Genomic DNA, 23766 nt, shown 5'->3' on the forward strand with positions numbered 1-23766 from the left:
ATATATATATATATATATATATATATATATATATATTATATATATATATATATAAAAAATAAAACGTAGCAAAAGAGTCTTTAGGGCAAGAGGCCATAACGCCTATGGCTTAATGTTGATTACAAAACAAAACAAATAAAACTGATAATAGCACCAACACAGAGAACCACAACACAACAAACGCACATAGAACATAGACTAAATAATTAATGAATGGACAGATGAAATACCTTAGAGAACAGATCAAAACAGCCTAGCCTGCTCACAATGCAGTACACTTCAGGTAGGCGCCTTCCTTTACCGCTGGGCTATAAACACAGACACACAATAGACTGATGAGACAACCAAAACATCCATTTAACCACAAATAAACATTTCTAACTTGACTAGAAGTCACGTAAATTGAACCTAATGAGGTCAAGTGACAATAATGTAAAGCGCTACTGTTTAGATAAAATAGGCAGCATATACTGTGCAGTGTTGGATAAATAGATAGTTATTTTATTACTTGAAGCCCATTAACATTTCATGTCTAGTCTAGTCTATAGTAAATGTACTCTGTTATTTTGAATAAATGTTTTCTGCTAAATAAAAATAAAGTGCAGCTCACCAGTAAACGTCGACAGTAGCCAAATCTTCGGCTCCCATCTTCCCCGGTCAAGACAAACGAGAACGTTTCACTATAAAAAACAGATTTAATTAGATTCAAATGAGCAAATGATTCCCGAACAGCACAAAAAGCATATATAAACATAAATAGCAACAAATGTGTTATTAATAGTAGTTAATATACATTAAGGATGCTTTTCTAAGGCTGTAAACCATGCGGATTCGATACCTGGGGAAATTGTCCACAGGTGCCCAGTCTTTAGCGTCAGGGAAACAGAATTGCGGAATGACTTTCAGCTGGTCTTCAGCCTCTCGCATAAACTTGAAGCTTCGTTCCAACTAATGAGGGAAAAGAACGAGGAACACAGATGCATGAACGTCTCGTGCTGATCTTTTAAAGGAGTAGTTCACTTCCAGAGCAAAAATTTACAGACAATGTACTCACCCCGTTGTCATCCAAGATTTTCATATCTTTCTTTCTTCAGTCGTAAAGAAATTGTGTTTTTTGAGGAAAACATTTCAGGAATTATCTCCATATAGTGGACTTCTACGGTGCCCGCGAGTTTGAACTTACAAAATGCAGTTTAAATGCAGCTTTAAAGGGCTTTAAACGATCCCAGCCAAGAAAGAAAGGTCTTACTGTATCTAGAAAAACGATTGGTCATTTTCTGAAATAAATTACAATGTATATACTTTTTAACCACAAATGCTCATCTCCATCTCCATATAGTGGACTTCTATGGTGCCCGCGAGTTTGAACTTCCAAAATGCAGTTTAAATGCAGCTTTAAAGGGCTCTAAATGATCCCAGCCGAGAAAGAAAGGTCTTATCTAGCAAAACGATTGGTCATTTTTTGAAAAAATTACAATTCATATACTTTTTAACCACAAATGCTTGTCTCCATCTTCATATACAGTAGTGGACTTCTACGGTGCCCGCGAGTTTGAACTTCCAAAATGCAGTTTAAATGCAGCTTTAAAGGGCTCTAAATGATCCCAGCCGAGAAAGTAAGGTCTTATCTAGCAAAACGATTGGTCATTTTCTGAAAAAATTACAATTTATATACTTTTTAACCACAAATGCTTGTCTCCATCTCTATATAGTGGACTTCTATGGTGCCCGCGAGTTTGAACTTCCAAAATGCAGTTTGTTTGTTGTTGTTTTTTGTAAAGATTTATTTTTAGCATTTTTGTCTTTATTTCGATAGGACGGATCAGAATTTACAGAAAGCGAAGTGGGAGAGAGATAGGGGGCAGGATTGGGAAAGGTCCTCGAGTCGGGATTCGAACACGGGACACCCAGAGCGCAATGGTGCTGTATGTTGGCGCGCTGCCCACAAGGCTATCGGCGCCGACCAAAATGCAGTTTAGGACGATTTTGAAGTTGGAGGAGAAAATGAGATGGGAGTTTTTCAACATACCCTAACTGTCATGAACCGGAATACATGCAGAGCTTGACAAGGCAAGCATTTGAGGTTAATAAGTATATACAGTGAGGAAAAAAAAATATTTGAAATGGTCAGTCTATAATTTTAATGGTAGGTTTATTTGAACAGTGCGAGACAGAATAACAAAAAAAAAAAAAAAAATCCAGAAAAAGGCATTTCAAAAAAGTTATAAATTGATTTGCATTTCCCCTATCCCCTATCAATCAACAAGATTTCTGTCTCTCTGGTGTTATTTTATACAGGTCACAAACTGAGATTAGGACCGCTCTCTTAAAGGGAGTGCTCTTAATCTCAGTTTGCTAACTGTATAAAAGACACCTGTCCACAGAAGCAATCAATCAATCAGATTCCAAATTCTCCACCATGGCCAAGACCAAAGAGCTGTCCAAGGATGTCAGGGACAAGATTGTAGACCTACACAAGGCTGGAATGGGCTACAAGACCATCGCCAAGCAGCTTGGTGAGAAGGTGACAACAGTTGGTGCAACTATTCGCAAATGGAAGAAATACAAAATATAACCGTCAATCTCGCTCGGTTTGGGGCTCCTTTCAAGATCTCACCTCGTGGAGTTTCAATGATCATGAAAACGGTGAGGAATCAGCCCAGACCTACACAGGAGGGTCTTGTCAATGATCTCAAGGCAGCTGGAACCATAGTCACCAAGAAAACAATTGGTAACACACTACGCCATTAAGGACTGAAATCCTGCAGCGCCCTCAAGGTCCCCCTGCTCAAGAAAACACATGTACAGGCCCATCTGAAGTTTGCCAATGGACATCTGAATGATTCAGAGCAGAACTGGGTGAAAGTGGTCAGATGAAACCAAAATCGAGCTCTTTTGCATCATCTCAACTTGCCCTGTTTGGAGGAGGAAGAATGCTGCCTACGACCCCAAGAACACCATCCCCACCGTCAAACATGGAGGTGGAAACATGCTTTGGGGGTGTTTGTCTGCTAAGGGGACAGGACAACTGCACCATCAGGGCCAGGGTATTGAAAATGGGTCATGGATGGGTATAACCCAAAACACACAGCCATGGCAACAAAGGAGTGGCTCAAGAAGAAGCACAGTAAGGTCCTAGAGTGGCCTAGCCAGTCTCCAGACCTTAAGTCCATAGAAAATCTTTGGAGGGAGTTGCCAAACGTGACTTGGAGAGGATCTGCAAAGAGGAGTGGGACAAAATCCGTTCTGAGAAATGTCTGACCTTTGTGACTGCCAACAAGGGTTTTGCGAAGGGGTCAAATACTTATTTCAGTCACTCAAATGCAACTAAATTTATAACTTTTTTGAAATGTGTTTTTCTGGACTTTTTTGTTGTTATTCTGTCTCTCACTGTTCAAATAAACCTACCATTAAAATTGTACACTAATAATTTCTTTGTTAGTCGACAAATGTACAAAATCAGCCGGGGATCGAATAATTTTTTCCCTCACCTTTTAGAAAATGACCTATCATTTCACTAGATAAGACACTTCTTTCTTGGCTGGGATCATTTGGAGCCCTTTAAAGCTGCATTTAAGCTGCATTTTGGAAGTTAAAACACCATAGAAGTCCACTATATGGAGATAGTTCATGAAATGTTTTCCTCAAAAAAACATAATTTCTTTACGACTGAAGAAAGAATGACATGAGCATCTTGGATGACAATGGGGTGAGTACATTATCTGTAAACATTTTCTGTAAAGACTTTCATTAACATCTTTTGAGTCCAAGTGGATCAGATTTGTTGCGTAGTGCATGTTTGTACCTTGAGAGGGAACTGCTGTGTGACTTCTGGTAAATATGGCACACCAGCTTTGGTTTTATGAAGAGCCACAACCAGGAAGTACTCAAACAACTTCCTCTCCTGAAGCTCCATTAAGTCTCGCTCCAGAGTGCGATATCGACCGGTTTGTCTCAGCATAGACTGGACCGACACTAATCTCTGACTGTGAGCTAAAACAGATGAACAGAAAAATATGTTTTTTTCCATTTTAAGGACAATAAAGGAATAGATTACACAAAAATGACAATTTGCTGAAGATGTGCTTAACGCTCAGGCCATCCGAGATGTAGATGAGTTTGTTTCTTCATCAGATTTGGAAAAATGTAGCATTACATCTCTTTCTCACTAATGAATGTGAATGGGTGCCGTCAGAATGAGAGTCCAAACAGCTGATAAAAACATCACAATAATCCACAAGTAATCCACACCACTCCAGTCCATCAGTTATATCAATAATACTGGTTTCTTTACAAGCAAAAAACAGTCCAAAACAGTTCAACACAAATATGTGGGAGGATTTTGATGTGAAAGACAACAGTAGATGGACTTTTTCACTGGAGGAAGCATTATTAGGAATTATAGACTCATAATTTGGCCAGAAGTGATGTTTTGAAGTTTAAAACGTCTTAATGATGGATTTGTTTCTTACAAACACGCAGCTTTTCTCTTCACAAGATGTTAACTGATGGACTGGAGTGGTGTGGATTACTTGTGAATTATTGTGATGTTTTTATCAGCTGTTTGGACTCTCACTCTGACGGCACCCATTCACATCCATTGGTGAGCAAGCGATGTAATGCTACATTTCTCCAAATCTGATGAAGAAACAAACTCATCCACATCTTGGATGGCCTGAGGGTGAGTACATTTTTAGCAATTTTCATTTTTGGTTGAACTATTCCTTTAATATAACATTCAACCTTCAAATTCAGAAGTTAATTCAGAATTCAGACTCTTACCCTTTAGCTTCTCTTCTGTGTCACTTTCAGACTCGCTGTTTTCGTCTGTCACTACACCAAAGAAGAGAGAGGGGTCAAAGGTCACTAGAGAATAAGTATGCAGGTATTTGCAGAGACATATTTCATGCTTGGACACACATGTGTATCCTATAACGTCACATAATTCTATCATCCCTGGAAAAATGGGCCAAACGCAACTGACCCAAAACTGTAAACGTGTCCATAAAGCTAAGTGGACGCACATGTGGCTGGGGCCCGGACTGTCCCACAATACAATGCAATGCACGTGGATTAGGCTGTAACTCTCTAGGCGCAACAAATACAGTCACATCACGCTATTATGCAAGGGTCATGCAATGCAAACAGACTATAATTCTTACAGTTTGATATAAAAAAAACTTTTTACAAAAAGATAAAAATAATAATAATAATAATAAAATGACACGTAAATTTTTGTATTAATTTATTTTTATAATACCAAAAAATATAACAAATAAATGTGTGTTTAATTAAAAAAAAAAAAAGAAAATTCTGGGTTGCGCAATGGAATGGAACTGAATAATAAATAAATTAATACAACTCAAATTTCTGGGTTGTGCAATTAAATGGAACATTAATAAATAAATAAACTGGAAAAAAGAAATATATAAATGAACATACACTACCAGTCAAAAGTTTTTGAACAGTAAGCTTTTTTACATTTTTTAAAGAAGTCTCTTCTGCTCACCAAGCATCCATTTATTTGATTTAAAGTACAGCAAAAACAAAAAAACAAAATCTATTTAAAAAAAACGGTTATTTGAAAATGTAATTTATTCCTGTGATTTCAAAGCTGAATTTTTTGCATTACTCCAGTCTTCAGTGTCACATGATCCTTCAGAAATCATTCTAATATTCTGATTTGCTGCTCAAAAAAACATTTATTATTATGTTGAAAACAGCTGAGTAGATTTTTTTCAGGTTTCTTTGATGAATAGAAAGTTCAGAAGAACAGCATTTATCTGAAACAGAAATCTTTAACAACATTCTAAATGTCTTTATCATCACTTTTGATTAATTTAAAGCATCCTTCCTAAATAAAAGTATTAATTTCTATAACTTCTTTCCAAAAAAAAAAAAAAAAAAAAGACTCCAAGCTTTTGAATGGTACAGTATAGTGTATAATGTTACAAAAGCTTTTTATTTTAGATAAATGCTGATCTTTGGATCTTACTATTCACTAAAGAAACCTGAAAAAAAAAATGTAAAAACTGTTTTAAATATTATAATAATAATAATAATTTAAAAAATGCTTCTTAAGCAGCAAATCAGACTATTAGAATGATTTCTGAAGGATCATGTGACTGAAGTAATGATGCTGAAAATGTATTTTTGATCGCAGGAATAAATTACAACTTAAAATATATTCAAATAAAAAGCAGTTATTTTAAATAGTAAAAATATTTCACAATATTACAGCTTAGCTGTATTTTGAATCAAATAAATGCAGGCTTGGTGAGCAAGAGACTTCTTTTTACCTTTGACTGGTAAAACAATCAATGAAATGAAAAAGAAAATGACAAGGGTGAGCAAACTGGTGCACTATTCCTTTAAACACGGATAAAAGTAGGTCTAAATTTAGCTAACATATAACGTTGCCCTCACAAACCTCTTCCTGAACTGGAATCGGTTGACTGCGAGACCCTTTTCATCCTCTTCTTTCCCCTACGGGCCTCAAAGATGCCGTTGATTTTCTGCACCATCTGTTGAAAAAGAAAACAGTCATGGCGGCTGCTTTGTCAGAGACAGCCCTTCCAAGTCTTTCGGCAAAGGAGTTCTGAAGGAAATTACTTTTTCCTCCATTTTTCAGATCCTTCTTAGGTGTCTCATCCGCCTGTCACATTTTTCTTGTATTTTTATTAGCGGTGGAAGGCTGCCGAATGGCCAGCGTCTCACTCAGCGGCGGACCAGAATCATAAATCACTGATAAGTCAAGGATTATGCCGACTGGGCCCTTTTTTTGACCGTACCTTTGGAATTTTCCTCCGCCGCCGGTTGTAAGGGTCCCCCGACAGACATGGGGTGTCGTCCGGGCTGCTGGGAGTTGATGGAGGGCTGACTCGCGACGGGGACGCGATGCCGCCATCTCTGCCGGTCTTGCGCAGCTCCAATAGCTTGAAACTACGTCGCTCTGAATTCTGCCTGAAGAATCCAGGTTTGGAGGAGAGCTGTCAATCCAAAAATTGTAATTCAGAGTCAGAGTCATTTCAAACTTGTATGACTTTCTATCTTCCATGGGATAAAAAGCAGACAGAAAGACAGTGCTGGACAGTGTATGGAGAACTCGCTCTAGAGTGGAAACAATTAATCAGGAATGCAGTATGAATACCTTGGATGGGGTGTCAGGAATGGGAGAGGAAGGGGAAGAAGAAACGGGATATTTGCTCCCAAGACAGCGACTTTCCAACTCTATGTCTTCATACGGGTTCTCCTTCGATGGAGGGTCTTTGGGAGAGAAAATACATATGAGATTATTAGTGGTGCTTCTTTAGCCACTTTTCAAAGCCCTAATGCTAAACATTGATTAGCATTTTGTTTCAATTAAGTCTAAATTAATTTGTCTTGTTAAAGGAGTAGTTCACTTTCAGAACAAAAATGTACAAAAATGTACTCGGCCCCTTGTCATCCAAGATGTTCATGTCTTTCTTTCTTCAGTCGTAAAGAAATTCTGTCTTTTGAGGAAAACATTTCAGGATTTCTCTCCATATAATGGACGTCCATGGTGCCCCCATAGAAGGTAGTCATGTAATGTGGTAATGTAAATCTGTGGGATTTTTATGATTTTTAACCTTAACTTTTATGAAACCTGAACCTGAAAAGAATATATATCAGACTAGGAAAGAAATCTGATTTCAACTAAAGTAAATTTACAAATGTGTTGTTTCCTACCAAACAAAACAGTTTAGATTTTAATTTCAAAAAACTAATTTTATTTCTTCTATAATGACAAGTCATAAATCATGTTTGCTGACAGTCATTGGTGCTAGCTACATGGGCATATTTTTGTTCATTTTCCCTTTGTCAACATTGCCTGATTTAGTCCTGCATTTCTGCGAAGAGATTTCGAACTGACGTCATGTGTTTGGTTGCTTTTGTATTCCTTTCCAGATGTTTGAACGCTTGCCAGGGAATCCATGCAAACCTCATTAGCTGCATGTGGCATCACCAGTGGCGCTAACAAGAAGACAAACTCCTAGCAAAATCTGTCTTGGTTTGTGTGAAGAATGAATGAGCCAGAGAGGGGGATAAGAAAAATGTTAGAGCGGAAGAAGGGTGTTTTTTTTACAGATGCAGAAAGCCTCCGTCTTGTCGATTCATCCACCAGATGCGTCTGGTGGGAAGACAGTTTATGATGTTGGGACATCCAGTTCTAGAACACAAGAGAACGAACGCTACGCTCAACGTTCAGAGACAATAAAATGACTGCTACTGGCCAATGGTGAATCTTCCGTTATTGGAAAGTGCTATTATATAATTAGACACAACATTGATCATTATAAACAAAAAGGACGATTGCACAAATTTACCTTGGTCTGGCTAGTAAAACCACAGATTTTCAGAATCACAGATTATCACAGTTCATAAGAAAGCTACAGTCAAGCCCAAAATTATTTATACCCCTGGCAAATTCTGACGGGAAATGACACAGGCTTCTTTCAAAAGATAATAAGATGATGTACAAGAGGCATCAATGTGGAAAAAAAATATTACTCATCTTTCATTTACATTTGAACAAAAAGTGGCATGTCCAAAATTATTCATACCCTTCTCAATAATCAATAGAAAAGCCTTTTTTTGGCTATTACAGCAATTAAACGCTTCCTATAATTGCTGACCAGCTTTTTGCATGTCTCCACTGGTATGTTTGCCCATTCATCTTTAGCGATGAGCTCCAACTCTTTCAGGTTGGAGGGTCTCCTTGCCATCACCCTGATCTTTAGCTCCCTCCACAGATTCTCAATTGGATTTAAGTCAGGACTCTGGCTGGGCCACTGCAAAACGTTAATGTTTTGTCTGCTAACCATTTCTTCACCACTTTTGCTGTGTGTTTTGGGTCGTTGTCGTGCTGAAATGTCCACTGGTGCCCAAAGCCAAGTTTCTGTGCAGACTGTCTGATGTTGTTGTTGAGAATTTTGATGCATTGCTCCTTTTTCAAGATGCCATTTACTGTGATTAGGTTCCCTGGTCCACCGGCTACAAAAAAAAAAAATCCAAAACATTAGGTTCCCACCACCATGTTTGACAGTGGGGATGGTGTTCTTAGGGTTGAAGGCTTCTCCTTTTTTACGCCAAATGAAGGCTACATCATTGTGGACAAACAATTCAATTCTTGTTTCATCTGACCATAAAACAGAAGACCAGAAGTCTTCTTCTTTGTCCAGATGAGCATTTGCAAAGGCCAAGAGGGCTTTTGTGTGCCTTATCTGGAGAAGTGGTGTCCTCCTTGGTCTGCGTCCATGGAACCCAGCAGTGTGCGGTGTCCATTGTCTGTTGTCCACTGGACTGTCTGCCTTGAGATGTTGCCACCAGCAGAGCCCAGATTCATCAGGATGGCCTTGGTGGTGATCCTTGGATTCTTTTTTACCTCTCTCACTATCCTCCTGGCCAGCACAGATGTCACTTTTGGCTTCCGTCCAAGTCCTCTGAGATTTTTCACAGTGCGGAACGTCTTGTATTTTTTAATAATACTTTGCACTTTAGCCACTGGAACTTCAAAACATTTAGATATGGTCTTATAGTCCTTTCCTGACTTGTGAGCAGCCACAATGCGCAGCCGCAGGTCCTCAGTGAGCTCCTTTGTCTTAGCCATGACTGTCCACAAACCAACAGCAGAGAGCTTCTGTATTTCACCTGTTGAGTTGATTAAAACAGCTGTTCCCAATGAATCAGGGTAATTAGGCTTGGACTATTTGGAATGGTATATAACTTTGGATTTTCCCATAGACTGTGACAGTTTGCAAAGGGTATGAATAATTTTGGACATGCCACTTTTTGTTCAAATGTAAATTAAAAATGAGTAATTTTTATTTCCACAATGATGCCTCTTGTACATCGTCTTATTATCTTTTGGGAGAAGCCTGTGTCATTTTCCGTCAAAAAAAAATTGCTGGTTGAATAAAAGTAACTTTAGGTCAGAATTTGCCAGGGGTATGAAAAATTTTGGGCTTGACTGTATATGTTCTAGATCAGTTCGGTCCTAGAGAGCCGCTGCTTGGCAGAGTTTAGCTTTAACCCTAATCAAACACCTTCAAACTAATCAATGCCTTCAGAATTACTAAGGCTATAAAGCAGGTGAGTTTTTATTCAGGGTTGGAGCTAAACTCTGCAGGACAGCGGCTCTCTAGGACTGAACTTGAGTACACCGTTCTAAATTCATGGTTGGGTTGACCATTGGTAGGGTTGCAGAGAGCAGGGAAATAGCAACGCTAACTAAGATGCTAATAAAACGCTAATAAGCTAACTACAAACGTAGCTTTGGAAAGTCAAGAAAAAGGCCTCCCATATCTTTTATTGTTGATGTCAAGGCCCTGCATCCAATCAAACTCTATTTATTCCTATGACGAGAAGACTAGATGTGGGGTAACCCAAACATAGAGGACCACTGGTGAGGTCAAGCAAAGGAACACCAATGTTTGTGATGGCATTGTCTCAATTTGGTCCTTATTAAAGCTTCAAGCTCCTAGGCTTCTAGGTAATTGCTCCGTCAGGTGCATAGTCAAAGAGTCAGCCAGATTTTACCCCAGGGATCCTCAAATCTAGCTTGCAAAATCCACTTTCCTGCAGTGTTTAGCTCTAACCCTAATCAAACACACCTGGGCATGCTAATCAATGTATCAGGATCATTAGAAAAATCATAGGTAGGTTTGAGGATCCCTGTTTTATCCAGTACCATTGTGATGTAATGCACTGTTACCTAGGATATCCTCGTACACATTCTCCTCCGATAAAGTGCGAGTGAGGCCTAGCTTAGATAGCTCATAGAGATCTGCTCGACAACCTTCTGCTGTCGACTGTAGAAGATCTTCAAACTCGTAGGACTTCCTGCAGGTTCAGAAAATGGAAATAAACTTCAGTAAGAGAATAAGAAAGACCAAGAAGGAACCAATTAAGTCCACAGGAAATTGAAGACCTGAAGGTCCACTGGAACAACAAGACTTACATGATTGGATTTTGGCATAATCTTAGATTAATAACAGACCACCTCGATATAGAGAGGCCACAAGATTAAAATTGCCTAAAAAAAAAGTTAAACCGTATTTTCATAGATGGGCTAGACTGATAAATGCTACCATTAAAACAGCTTCCCCATAAAGACAGAGGACTGTAATCCTTTAGGGGAGTCTTGGTTTCAAAAGATTTATTTTTACATTAGTAGGCTACAAAACTTGTGAGGTTCTTTCAGTCCACGTGCCGTTTCTCCAGCGAGCATGTCTACGTATGGAATGGTCATACCACAGAGAGTAATATGAGATGGGTTTTTAAATCCTGACAAATTCACTGTATGCATTTATTAAGCTTTCAGTAAAATACATCAAAAATATGGAAGGTGGATTGAAGAATATTAGGAATTAGCCCTCACATTAAGATGAGATAGTATAAGGAGTAGACAAGCTACTTGAAAATTGGCAAAGGCATTGTCTGGTCTTAATGCACATGATTGATTTAGCTTGACTTGAGCTAAAGAAGCTAAATGTATGATACTGTATTGGTGACTTGGCCAACACCAAGTATTTGGAGTATTTGGAGTATTCAGTCTTTCCATTTTATATAGATAGTTCTGTTCTGTTCTGCAGAGTTTAGCTCCAACCCCAAATAAACACACCTGAATCAGCTAATCAAGGCCTTTTTAGGCATGCTAAAAGCTTCCATGCTGGTGTTTTGAGGCAAGTTGTAGCTAAACTCTGCAGGACACCAGCCTTCCAGGACCGAGTTTGGAAGCCCTTGGCTTAAAGAGTCGTCTGCTCTCCAATTGCTCTCACGGTGCTTGGTGTCACGTGCCAGTTGTTCTGTGCGGCGCTGGCGCCGGTGCCTCTCGAGCATGCACTGCCATGCTGGTGTTGCTGTGAAAAATTAGCCGTATTCATTGACATAAGATCTGTGGTGGCTCTCTAGACCATGGAAAGGCTAATAGAAGGCTTGCCAGTTTAGCTAACTCCGAACCGGCAATAGCATTGGCTCTGAACTAGCACCCAGTTTGTGCTGGTGGAAAAGGAATTTGTTATTGGCTAGATACCCAAGTGAGGTACAAATGCACCAAATGCAATCAAATACATTCTTAAAGTGACACAGGCATCAGTCCTCTTACCTGTTATTAGTGTCTCGAGCTCGCCCAGATGGTCTTCTACAGATCCCTTGTGGTGGAGGACAGGATGGAAGGGGTGGGGGAGGTATGGAAGGTAAAGGAGGAAGGTTTCGTTTACCCTTGACGAAACCATGGTTGGCTGCAGGGTTGTTTGTCTGTGTGTGGTGTTGAAAGGTTCTTTGTGGTTTTGGCAAAGGGTTAATGGAAGGAGCTCCAGGTTCACTGTAGACATTCTCGGAGTCCCGACTTCGAATCCGGCTGCCGGATCTTACAACATCCAGAGTCCCAAAGATTGGCTCCGTGTGCCTCCTCTCTGCTTCTTCCTGCTCCTCTTTGGAAGCTGGACAGAAATAATTGCCTGGCATAGACAAGGATGCTTTGGATGGAGTCTCCTTCATCGCTTTCTCAAGTTTTTTAATGTGCGTCAACACCGACTTTTTGTCCTGACCAGTTTCTGTTGTTTTCCCCAGTGGGGCTTTGTCCAAAATCCATTCCCTATCCTTCACAGGTCCCTCAGAAGTGTGCAGAGGTTCTCCAAACTTACTCCCGTTCTCTTTGCCACAGTTTTGTCTCTCCCAGTTGGAGAGTCGCTTGCTGTCTTTTCTTTGTACCTCTGGCTGTACCTTCTTTCCACCTTCAGTCTCCTTCACTCCCACTGATTGGGTGTTTGACCCGGTGGTCTCTGTTTTACCTTCCCACTGGGATATCTTGTCCCGAATGCTGGCAGTGCTTTTAAGTCCTAAGGGAGTTTTGGGGGACTTGCTGCAACCACCCAGACCATTTTGGGCAAGCATGATGGTGTCTCCTGGGCTTCGGTTGAGGTTGCTCAGAGACGAGAGGCTGTCCCCGACCCCACACAGGTCTGGCCGCTTAGGCACCACAGATTGGGCCTGGTCAAGCTTCAATCCACAGCAGTGGAGCCTGAAGAGACCACAGGAAAGATGCTAAAGACATCAAGAGTGTCTGACAGTCATTAAGTGATTAGACAGCAATTACAGAGTCTGTGCATTTAAAGGTCATGTTTCAAAGCATCATTCATTCAAAATTGCATTTTCAGAATTACCAATTACCAAAATATCTCACAACCACCAAATCAACCATACAAACCAGTCAGTATTCAGCATGAACCAAAGTTTCCACTTTGGTATTAATTGTGTTTTCTAGAGTCTAGACTTTTAATAGCACAATGAATTACAATGACTTCTTAAATGTAAATTCAGAAGTTCAAATGAGATGCAGATGAACTTGAAGTCAGCTTGTCTTCTTTCCTCTGTGGACAGAAAACACAAGCCTTTCACTGCACGAGTGAGTCACCATCAGCACATCGAATTGAAGGTTATGGAGTTGCCTCAAGTTCATCTGAAAACAAAACTCCTCTGTGAATGTTTGACCAAACAAGCTTCCACCGATAGGGCAAAGTTCAAGGGACAGGCTTGCATCTTTGTCTTTCTTTAATTGGCTCAGTCAATAAACCCAACTTTGGATTTCATCCAATGACATTGCGCCAAAAAACAAACAGAGGAAATGTGACTCTACAAACTTTGTGTGTATGCTAAACTTCATGGAATTTCAGAGGAGAATATCTTCTCCAGTATGCCTACAAACAGTGATTCCTCATTTCAAATACAAACTTTTGGCTCTCAGAAAATTCAAATAAACTTTCAACAACTTTCTTTTGGCATGCTCTTTTTTTTCTTTCTTTCTGGCTGATGTATCTCATTTCATGAAGCTCAAGGCAGCCAAGAGGAAAAAGTAGGTCAAGCTCCAAAACTCCAAAGAAAAGAAGCAAGAGAAAGAGGGATCGAGGGAGAGATAGGGGGTGAGAGGAATTAGAAAAAGAGGAAAATAAGGAGTGTGTAGAACAAAATATGTGATTGTCTCTTTCTCGTTGTCTTCAGGAATAGGCCTGCTCAAACTCTTGGATAGTACACCATCCATTATTAGCCAGGATAGAAGCCAAAGTCTCCTCGTCAAGATGAGCTAACGGGGTTGGGGACATTGTAAGCAGAGTTCTCTCTATTTTGACCATGTTTGCTCAGGATCTGGCTCAAGATATTCACTTTACCGACAAGACTTCATTAGTTTACTCATTTTGCCCATTCTTCTGCAGGTTTTAAAGCTCTACTAACACACTGTGGCATTCCAAACCACCATGGGTTGGCACTGCCAAAAAAGTTTAATTAGCTTTCGGTAAAAATAACTTTCACAGTTAGGCTTGTCCCAAAGTCACCCTTAATATCCCACCTGGGGATGTTTATGAAGTCTATCAGTGTTAATGTTACTGGACATGTTTAGTTTTAATACCATAGTGAATGAGGGATGTGGCACAGTCTGTTTGCCGGGAAAGCATGGACTAAAAGTTCTTAAGAACTTACAATGTCTAGGCTATTAATATTGCAGATGCTTTTATCCAAAGCAACTTACAAATGAGAAATGCTGCAACATAAGCAAGTCATCCTAAGGAAACAGTAAAGAAATTGCTGTAATACCACCTATATTAGATCTATATGGGCCATTCTACAGAATTGGTGAAAACTGCTGTCACACACTTTTTTAGGAGTTATTCCATAACATTTAGTTTTTTATATGTGCACAACTGTTCAGAACTGTGCTAGCTAACCATGTGCTAATTAGCATCTTTGAGCTAGGTTTAAATCTATCTAAATTGTCACTACCGTAACAGTCATGACCAAAACATTTGGTGGAGTTTGGGAAGTGACAACTTTGTTTTTTTCTGGATTGTCACTACCATTACAGTCAATTTTTTTTGTAATTGTCACTGCAATAACAGTCACAACCGAAATATTTGTTGGAGTTTTGATAGCGACAACTTTGTTTTTTTGGGTGTAATCCCATAAAATTGTCACTACGGAAACATTTGGTGGAGTTTCAGCAGTGACAACTTTGTTTTTTTTTTTGGGTGTTATCCTATAAAATTGTCACTATCGTAACAGTCATGACCAAAGCATTTGGTGGAGTTTTGGCAGTGACAACTTGGTTTTTTGGGGTGTTATCTCATAAAATTGCCACTACCAAATATTTGGTGGAGTTTCTGCAGTGACAATTTAGTTTTTTAGATGTTATCCCATAAAATTTTGGCAGTTTCGGCAGTGACAACTTTGCTTTTTGGGGTGTTTTCCCATAAAATTATCACTAACGCAACAGTAACGACCAAAACATTTGGTGTAGTTTCGGCAGTGACCACTTCGTTTTTTGGGGCGTTATCCCATAAAATTGTGACTACCGTAACAGTCACTACCGAAACATTTGGTGGAGTTTCGGAAGTGACATCTTTATTTTTTTGGGGGGTGTTATCCCATAAAATTGTCACTACCGAATTTTTTTTGGGAGTTTTGGTAGTGACAACTTTGTTGTTTTGGGTGTTATCACATAAAATTGTCACTACCGTAACAGTAACGACCAAAACATTGGTGTAGTTTTGGCAGTGACCACTTTGTTTTTATGGGTGTTATCCTATAAAATTGTGATTACCGTAACAGTCACTACCAAAACATTTGGTTGAGTTATGGTAGTGACAACCTTGTTTTTTTTAGGTATTATCACATAAAATTGCCACTACCGTAACAGTAACGACCAAAACCTTTGGTGTAGTCTCGGCAGTGACAACTTTGTTTTTTTGGGCATTATCCCATAAAATTTTCACTACCGTAACAATCTTGACCGAAACATTTGGTGGAGTTTTGGCAGTGACCACTTTGTTTTTTGGGGTGTTATATCATAAAATTGTCCCTACCGTAACAGTAAAGACTAAAATATTTGGTGTACTTTCGGCAGTGACCACTTTGTTTTTTTGGGCGTTATGCCATAAAATTGTCACTACCATAACAATCTCGACTGAAACATTTGGTGGATTTTCGGCAGTGACACCTCGTTTTTTTGGGCGTTACCCCATAAAATTGTCACTACCATAACAGTCACAACAAAAACATGTCATCATTGTTTCAGTAGTGACAAAAGGGAACACATTCATTTACTTGAGGGGGAAAAAACACAATTTTAGTACATTTATGCAAATGTTTTGTATTTTAGTACATTTTATTAATGTGATGTGGTCACTACCAAAACATTACTGTCACTACTGAAAATGTGCAGTCACTACCAACACATGGGATGTTCTGTCAAAAATAAAGTATACTGAATTATCAACTAAGATTTTATGATCTTTTTGGTTCAATGTACAGTCGTGGCCAAAATTTTTGAGAATTACATAAATATTGGAAATTGGAAGAGTTGCTGCTTAAGTTTTTATAATAGCAATTTGCATATACTCCAGAATGTTATGAAGAGTGATCAAATGAATTGCATAGTCCTTCTTTGCCATGGAAATTAACTTAATCCCGAAAAAAACTTTCCACTGCATTTCATTGCTGTCATTAAAGGACCTGCTGAGATCATTTCAGTAATCGTCTTGTTAACTCAGGTGAGAAGTTTGAAGAGCACAAGGCTGGAGATCATTATGTCAGGCTGATTGGGTTAGAATGGCAGACTTGACATGTTAAAAGGAGGGTGATGCTTGAAATCATTGTTCTTCCATTGTTAACCATGGTGACCTGCAAAGAAACGCGTGCAGCTATCATTGCGTTGCATAAAAATGGCTTCACAGGCAAGGATATTGTGGCTACTAAGATTGCACCTAAATCAACAATTTATAGGATCATCAAGAACTTCAAGGAAAGAGGTTCATCTTGTTAAGAAGGCTTCAGGGCGTCCAAGAAAGTCCAGCAAGCGCCAGGATCGTCTCCTAAAGAGGATTCAGCTGCGGGATCGGAGTGCCACCAGTGCAGAGCTTGCTCAGGAATGGCAGCAGGCAGGTGTGAGCGCATCTGAACACACAGTCGGGCGAAGACTTTTGGAAGATGGCCTGGTGTCAAGAAGGGCAGCAAAGAAGCCACTTCTCTCCAAAACAAAACATCAGGGACAGATTGATCTTCTGCAAAAAGTATGGCGAATGGACTGCTGAGGTCTGGGGCAAAGTCATATTCTCCGATGAAGCCTCTTTCCGATTGTTTGGGGCATCTGGAAAAAGGCTTGTCCGGAGAAGAAAAGGTGAGTGCTCCCATCAGTCCTGTGTCATGCCAACAGTAAAGCATCCTGAGACCATTCATGTGTGGGGTTGCTTCTCATCCAAGGGAGTGGGCTCACTCACAATTTTGCCCAAAAACACAGCCATGAATAAAGAACGGTACCAAAACACCCTCCAACAGCAACTTCTTCCAACAATCCAACAACAGTTTGGTGAAGAACAATGCACCGATGGAGCACCGTGCCATAAGGCAAAAGTGATAACTAAGTGGCTCAAGGGACCAAAACGTTGAAATTTTGGGTCCATGGCCTGGAAACTCCCCAGATCTTAATCCCATTGAGAACTTGTGGTCAATCCTCAAGAGGCGGGTGGACAAACAAAAACCCACTAATTCTGACAAACTCCAAGAAGTGATTATGAAAGAATGGGTTGCTATCAGTCAGGATTTGGCCCAGAAGTTGATTGAGAGCATGCCCAGTCGAATTGCAGAGGTCCTGAAAAAGAAGGGCCAACACTGCAAATACTGACTCTTTGCATAAATGTCATGTAATTGTCGATAAAAGCCTTTGAAACGTATGAAGTGCTTGTAATTATATTTCAGTACATCACAGAAACAACTGAAACAAAGATCTAAAAGCAGTTTAGCAGCAAACTTTGTGAAAACTAATATTTGTGTCATTCTCAAAACATTTGGCCACGACTGTACATTCAAAGTAATGAATCCTTAAGTTTGAAATGAATATGATCAACTTTTTGCTTTTTACAAAGAAACATTCGATTTAAATCACAACAAATCTCATAAATCACACTTGAAATATTGTTAAAAGTGTAATTGTTATTGATTTACCATTTGAAAATGTTTTAATAAAATTGAAAAAAATATATTTACAAGGAAGATTTAAGCAAAATCTTAATGAGTCAAAATATAACCCTTCTTATACAATTATATACTGTATCAACAAATATTTCAAAACTTTTTGAAAATACAAAATGAGAATTAGCTGCACAATTACTAGAAATGTGTACCTTGAATGTTATACAATTTGCATACATACACAATTTTTGGGAAAAACACTTTTTTAGGACATTTTCAACTATGACTTTGAACAAATTCTGTAGAATGGCCCATATAGTAGGACAGACCTTGCCAGTTGTTAAAACACTAGGGCTGCAGAAATTACATGTGTAAAACAACAAATTAGCAGGAAATTAAAGGAGACATAGTCACTTAGTTGTACATACCCGTTTGCTGATTGGTAGATGCAGTCCTCTGTGTTTGTACAGAGCAGCAGTGCTCTCCCGCCAGTCATGGTGCTAGCAGACGGCATCCTACACACACAAACAGACAGAAATATACGTTTTTTGGACAATTATAATTATATACCATGGTTTAATGGACAAACAGTTGAGGTCAAAAGTTTACACCCCCCTTTCAGAATCTGCAAAATGTTAATTATTTTACTAAAATGAAAGGGATTATACAAAATGCATGTTATTGTTTATTTAGTACTGACCTGAAAAAGATATTTCACATAAAAGATGTTTTCATATAGTCCACAAGAGAAAATAATAGCTGAATTTATAAAAAATGACCCTGTTCCTGAATGATCCAGTGTTTTTTGTTTTGTTTTGTTTAGTAATAGTTGTTCATGAGTCCCTTGTTTGTCCTGAATGGTTAAACTGTCCGCTGTTCTTCAGAAAAATCCTTCAGGTCCCACAAATTATTTGGTTTTTCCAGCATTTTTGTGTATTTGAATCCTTTCCAGAAATGACTGTATGATTTTAAGATCCATCTTTCCACACTGAGGACAACTGAGGGACTCATATGCAACTATTACAGAAGGTTCAAACACTCACTGATGCTTCAGAAGAAAACAACAACATGCATTAAGAATTTTCGAAGATATTTAGAATTTAGTATTTGAAGATCACGATGGATTTAACTTATTTTGTCTTCTGGGAAACATGTACCTATCTTCTATAGCCTTCTGAAGGGCAGTATAATTGAAAAAAAGAAGATATTTAGACAAAAATAAGAAAAATCTCCATTTTGTTCAAAAGTTTTCACCCCCTGGCTCTTAATGATTCGCTTTGCCTTCTGAAGCATCAGAGAGAATTTAAAACATCTGTAATAGTTGCATATGAGTCCCTTAGTTGTCCTCCGTGTAAAAAGATGGCTCTCAATATCATACAGTCATTGTTGGAAAGGGTTCAAATACACAAAATGCTGGAAAACCGAAGAATTTGTAAGATTTTTCAGAAGAACAGCGGCCAGTTTAATTGTTCAGGACAAACAAGGCGCTCATGAACAACTATCACTAAACAAAAAAACACAGCTTTGGATCAATCAGGTAACAACACAGTATTAACAATCAAGGGAATGAAAATTTTTAAACAAATGACTGCAGTCAGTCTGGTTACTATATTTAAAAAGCAGGTTCAAAATATCAAAAGAAGGTGTCCAAATCTTGACTTGACATGACCTACAACCTCTTATTTCTCTCAGCTCTGTGTTTTAAAGGATCCTGGTAATTATCAAGCACCCAATAAAGAACTGGCCACAGGTGTTATCACTTATCCAGCACATTAGGAGAGGATTGTCGAGCGCGTACGTGTGCGTCTGTTCTTTTTGTTCTGCCAAACGGAAGTATGACAATGTCCACGGGACACAAGCGGGGGTGCAACATAAACGAACCCCATCTGTTTCCATGTTCGGCGAGCGCCATTCCACATGTGCAAGAGCTCAACGATTAACCCACATTCCCAGCATTCTGCCTCCACTGGAGGCAGCTGTAAAAAAACCTTCCTCTCTAGCTCAGATGACGTAAAGGTTACCAAATTGGGCTATTCGAGACTTCCATGTTACCTCGCCTCTGGTGTGTCGTTGGGCTTCAGTGGTACTCAATGGGTTGATCTATCTGTGGGCGAGTATTCCTTGGCATCGTCGCCGGTTTTTCTGAGCGTCGGCCAAGAGCAATAATGAGAGCGTTGTTGTGCTGTGGAGGTCCACACTTTGGTGTGGTGAGCCTCTTATTTTGATTAGCAATTAATGTAAACCATGCAAAGCTGCTGGTACTAAAGTGCCGAAAACCTGACTGCCAGAGTAAAATAAAATATTAAATTAAATTAAATATAAATAAAATTGAAATTAATTATATAAAACAAAATAATTTGTATTATTATTATCGAATTATTTTATTATGTAAAATTGTAATGTAAAATTACAGATGGTTAGATTGGTTACAGATGGTTTGCTTGCTTGTTTTCTTATACTTATGAACTTTTAACTAACCAAAACTTGAAATTAAATAATAATTATATTATGCAATATAATCATGTAAAATTATTAAACAAAATATTACCATGGTAAGCCAAAATTTCCAACATAGGATAAATATCTAATGAAACTGTAAATTAAAATGAATCGTTAAAATAAAGTAAAAAAAAAAATGTTATTACAAATTACAATGATTATTATGTAGAAGTATTAATATTATTATTATCATTATTATTAAAACAAAACAATTTAAGTTAAATTATTAAATAAATTTATATTATATATTTATGATTATTATTATTATTATTATATGCCATGGTACTCTGATAGATAGCCTACATTAGGGTTTTAGCTTTTATCTCTAAAACAAAGTATTACCATGGTATTTGTATATATTTCCCACATGGGATAAAATAACAATCTAACTGTAAATTAATATTAATAATTAAAATAAAGTAGAAAACAAAAAATACATAAAATAAAATAATTTAAATAAACTATTATTATGTAAAATTAATATTAATAATTAAAATAAAGTAGAAAAACAAAAATTATATAAAATAAAATAATTTTAATAAATTATTATTATGTAAAATTATGATTAAATTATCAAAGTATTACCATGGTATTTGTATATATTTCCCACATGGGATAAAATAACAATATAACTGTAAATTAATATTAATAATTAAAATAAAGTAGAAAAACAAAAATTATATAAAATAAAATAATTTAAATAAATTATTATTATGTAAAATTAATATTAATAATTAAAATAAAGTAGAAAAACAAAAAATATGTCAAATAAAATAATTTAAATAAATTATTATTATGTAAAATTATGATTAAATTATTAAAGTATTACCATGGTACATGTCTAAATTTCGAATGAAACTAAATTAAAATGAATATTTAAAATAAAGTAAACAAATTAAAAATTAAAACAAAAAACAAAGTAAAAAATTATTACAACTTTATTATTATTATTATTATTATTATTATTATTATTATTATTATTATTATTATTAGAACAAAATAAGTTAAATATTTTTAATTATTACTAATAAATAAATTATTATGACTTTTATTATGTAAAAGTGTATTATTATGTATTATTATATTAATAATAAAATATACCATGGTACTCTGATAGATAGCCTACCTTAGGGTCTTAGCTTTTATCTATAAAACAAATTATTACCATGGTACATGTCTAAATTTCCCACATAGGATAAAATAACTGAATAAAGCTAAACTTTGAAAAAACAAAAATCATCTGAAACAAAATAATTTAGATTAAATTATTATTATGTAAAATTATTATTAATTACGGTATTAAACAAAAATTCTGACATAGGACAAAATTAAACTAGAACTATAATTTTAAATGAATAGTTAAAAGAAAGTAAAAAGTCAAACAAAAATAAAAGAAAATAAGTATTTTTTTTACAAATTAAAATTATGTAGAATTATTATTATTATTATTATTATTATCATTATTATTAAAACTGAATAATTTAATTTAAATATTTAAATGAACCTTATTTAAATTAACTTTTATTATGAAAAATCATTAATATTATTATTATTATTATTATTATTATTACTATTATTATTATTATTATTATTATTATTATGCCATGGTACTCTAATGGATAACCTACATTAAGGTTTTAGCTTTGATCTACAAAAACAAAGTTTTACCGTGGTACAGGTCTTAATTTCCGACATAGGACAAAATAACTAATGAAATTGTAAATTCAAATGAATACTTAAAATAAAGTAAAAAATAAAATAAAAAGTACAAAAAAAATATTATTATGTATTATTATTTATTATTACTATTATTAAAACAAAATAATTTAAATCAAATAATTTAAATGAAAACTTTAAGTAAAATTATCAAGTAAAATTATTATTATTAATAATATTATATGCCATGGTAGTGTGATAGATAGCCTACATTAAGGTTTTAGCAAAAACAAAGTATTACCATGGTACAGGTTTTAATTTCCGACATGGGATAAAATTACTTTTATTTAGAATAATTTCAAATTAAAATTAATAATTAAAATGAAGTAAAAAATAAAAAAGTACAAAAAAGTGCAAAAAAAAAACATTATTATTATGTAAAATTATTTATTATTATTATTCCCACATAGGATAAAATAACTAATAAAATTGTACATTAAAATAAATTATTATTATTATTATTATTATTATTATTATTATTATAACAAAATGTTTAAATTATGTTAAAATGTTAAAATGTATTTAAATAAATGTATTATTATTATTATTATTATTAGAACAAAATAATTTTAATTAAATTATTACAATTACAACTTTAATGTTATCATGTAAAATTATCATTATTGGTATTATTAATATTAATAATAATAATAATAATTAGTTTTATTATTATTATATGCATGGATATGGTACAGCCTACCTATCTATAAGCATTACCATGGTACATGTCTAAATTTAACACATAGGATAAAATAACTAATGAAATCAATAATTAAAATAAAGTAAAAAATAAATATTATTATGTAAAATTATACATTTTTATATTATTATTAAAACAAAATAATTTAAATCAAATAATTAAAATTAAAACGAAGTAAAATTATCATTATTATTAATATGAATAATAATTAATATTAATATTATATTAATAATTATTAATATTGATAGATAGCCTTAGCCTTAACATTAGGGTGTTTATTTTTATTTAAATAATTATTTTATATTATTATTTTAATTATATTTTTTAATTATTATTATTATTAGAACAAAATAATTTAAATTATTACAATTAAAACTGTAAGTAATATTATCATGTAAAATTATTATTATTATTATTATTATTATTATTATTATTATTATATGCATGGATATGGTACATGTCTAAATTTAACACATAGGATAAAATAATGAAATCAATAATTTAAATAAAGTAAAAAAAATAATATTACGTAAAATTATAAATTTTTAATATTATTATTAAAACAAAATAATTTAAATCAAATAATTTAAATTAAAACAAAGTAAGATTATCATTATTATATGAATAATAATAAATATTAATATTATATTAATAACAATTAATATTGATAGATAGCCTTAGCCTTAACATTAGGGTGTTTATTTTTATTTAAATCATTATTTTATATTATTATTTTAATTATATTTTTTAAATTATTATTATGAGAACAAAATAATTTAAATTATTACAATTAAAACTGTAAGTAATATTATCATGTAAAATTATTATTATTATTATTATTATTATTATTATTATTCTCCTTATTATTA

The 23766-nt window shown here is 35.5% G+C and overlaps 1 protein-coding gene across 1 annotated transcript in view; it reads right to left on the reverse strand.

Annotated features, from left to right (window-relative positions):
- Window positions 1-23766, reverse strand: part of LOC141301285 (DENN domain-containing protein 2A) — a 51655-nt gene that overhangs the window by 7264 nt on the left and 20625 nt on the right. Inside the window, exons 2-12 of the mRNA XM_073831539.1 lie at window positions 18411-18497; window positions 12128-13045; window positions 10736-10863; window positions 7151-7266; window positions 6792-6989; window positions 6431-6524; window positions 4783-4833; window positions 3806-3993; window positions 839-948; window positions 611-680; window positions 231-308 (exon numbers count right to left, since the gene is read on the reverse strand). Of these exons, the coding sequence (XP_073687640.1) occupies window positions 231-308; window positions 611-680; window positions 839-948; window positions 3806-3993; window positions 4783-4833; window positions 6431-6524; window positions 6792-6989; window positions 7151-7266; window positions 10736-10863; window positions 12128-13045; window positions 18411-18496 (2037 nt within the window). The 5' untranslated portion in view covers window position 18497. The remainder of the gene's footprint in view (window positions 1-230; window positions 309-610; window positions 681-838; window positions 949-3805; window positions 3994-4782; window positions 4834-6430; window positions 6525-6791; window positions 6990-7150; window positions 7267-10735; window positions 10864-12127; window positions 13046-18410; window positions 18498-23766) is intronic.

Source organism: Garra rufa, chromosome 25 (assembly GCF_049309525.1).
Source record: "Garra rufa chromosome 25, GarRuf1.0, whole genome shotgun sequence".
Taxonomy (NCBI): domain Eukaryota; kingdom Metazoa; phylum Chordata; class Actinopteri; order Cypriniformes; family Cyprinidae; genus Garra; species Garra rufa.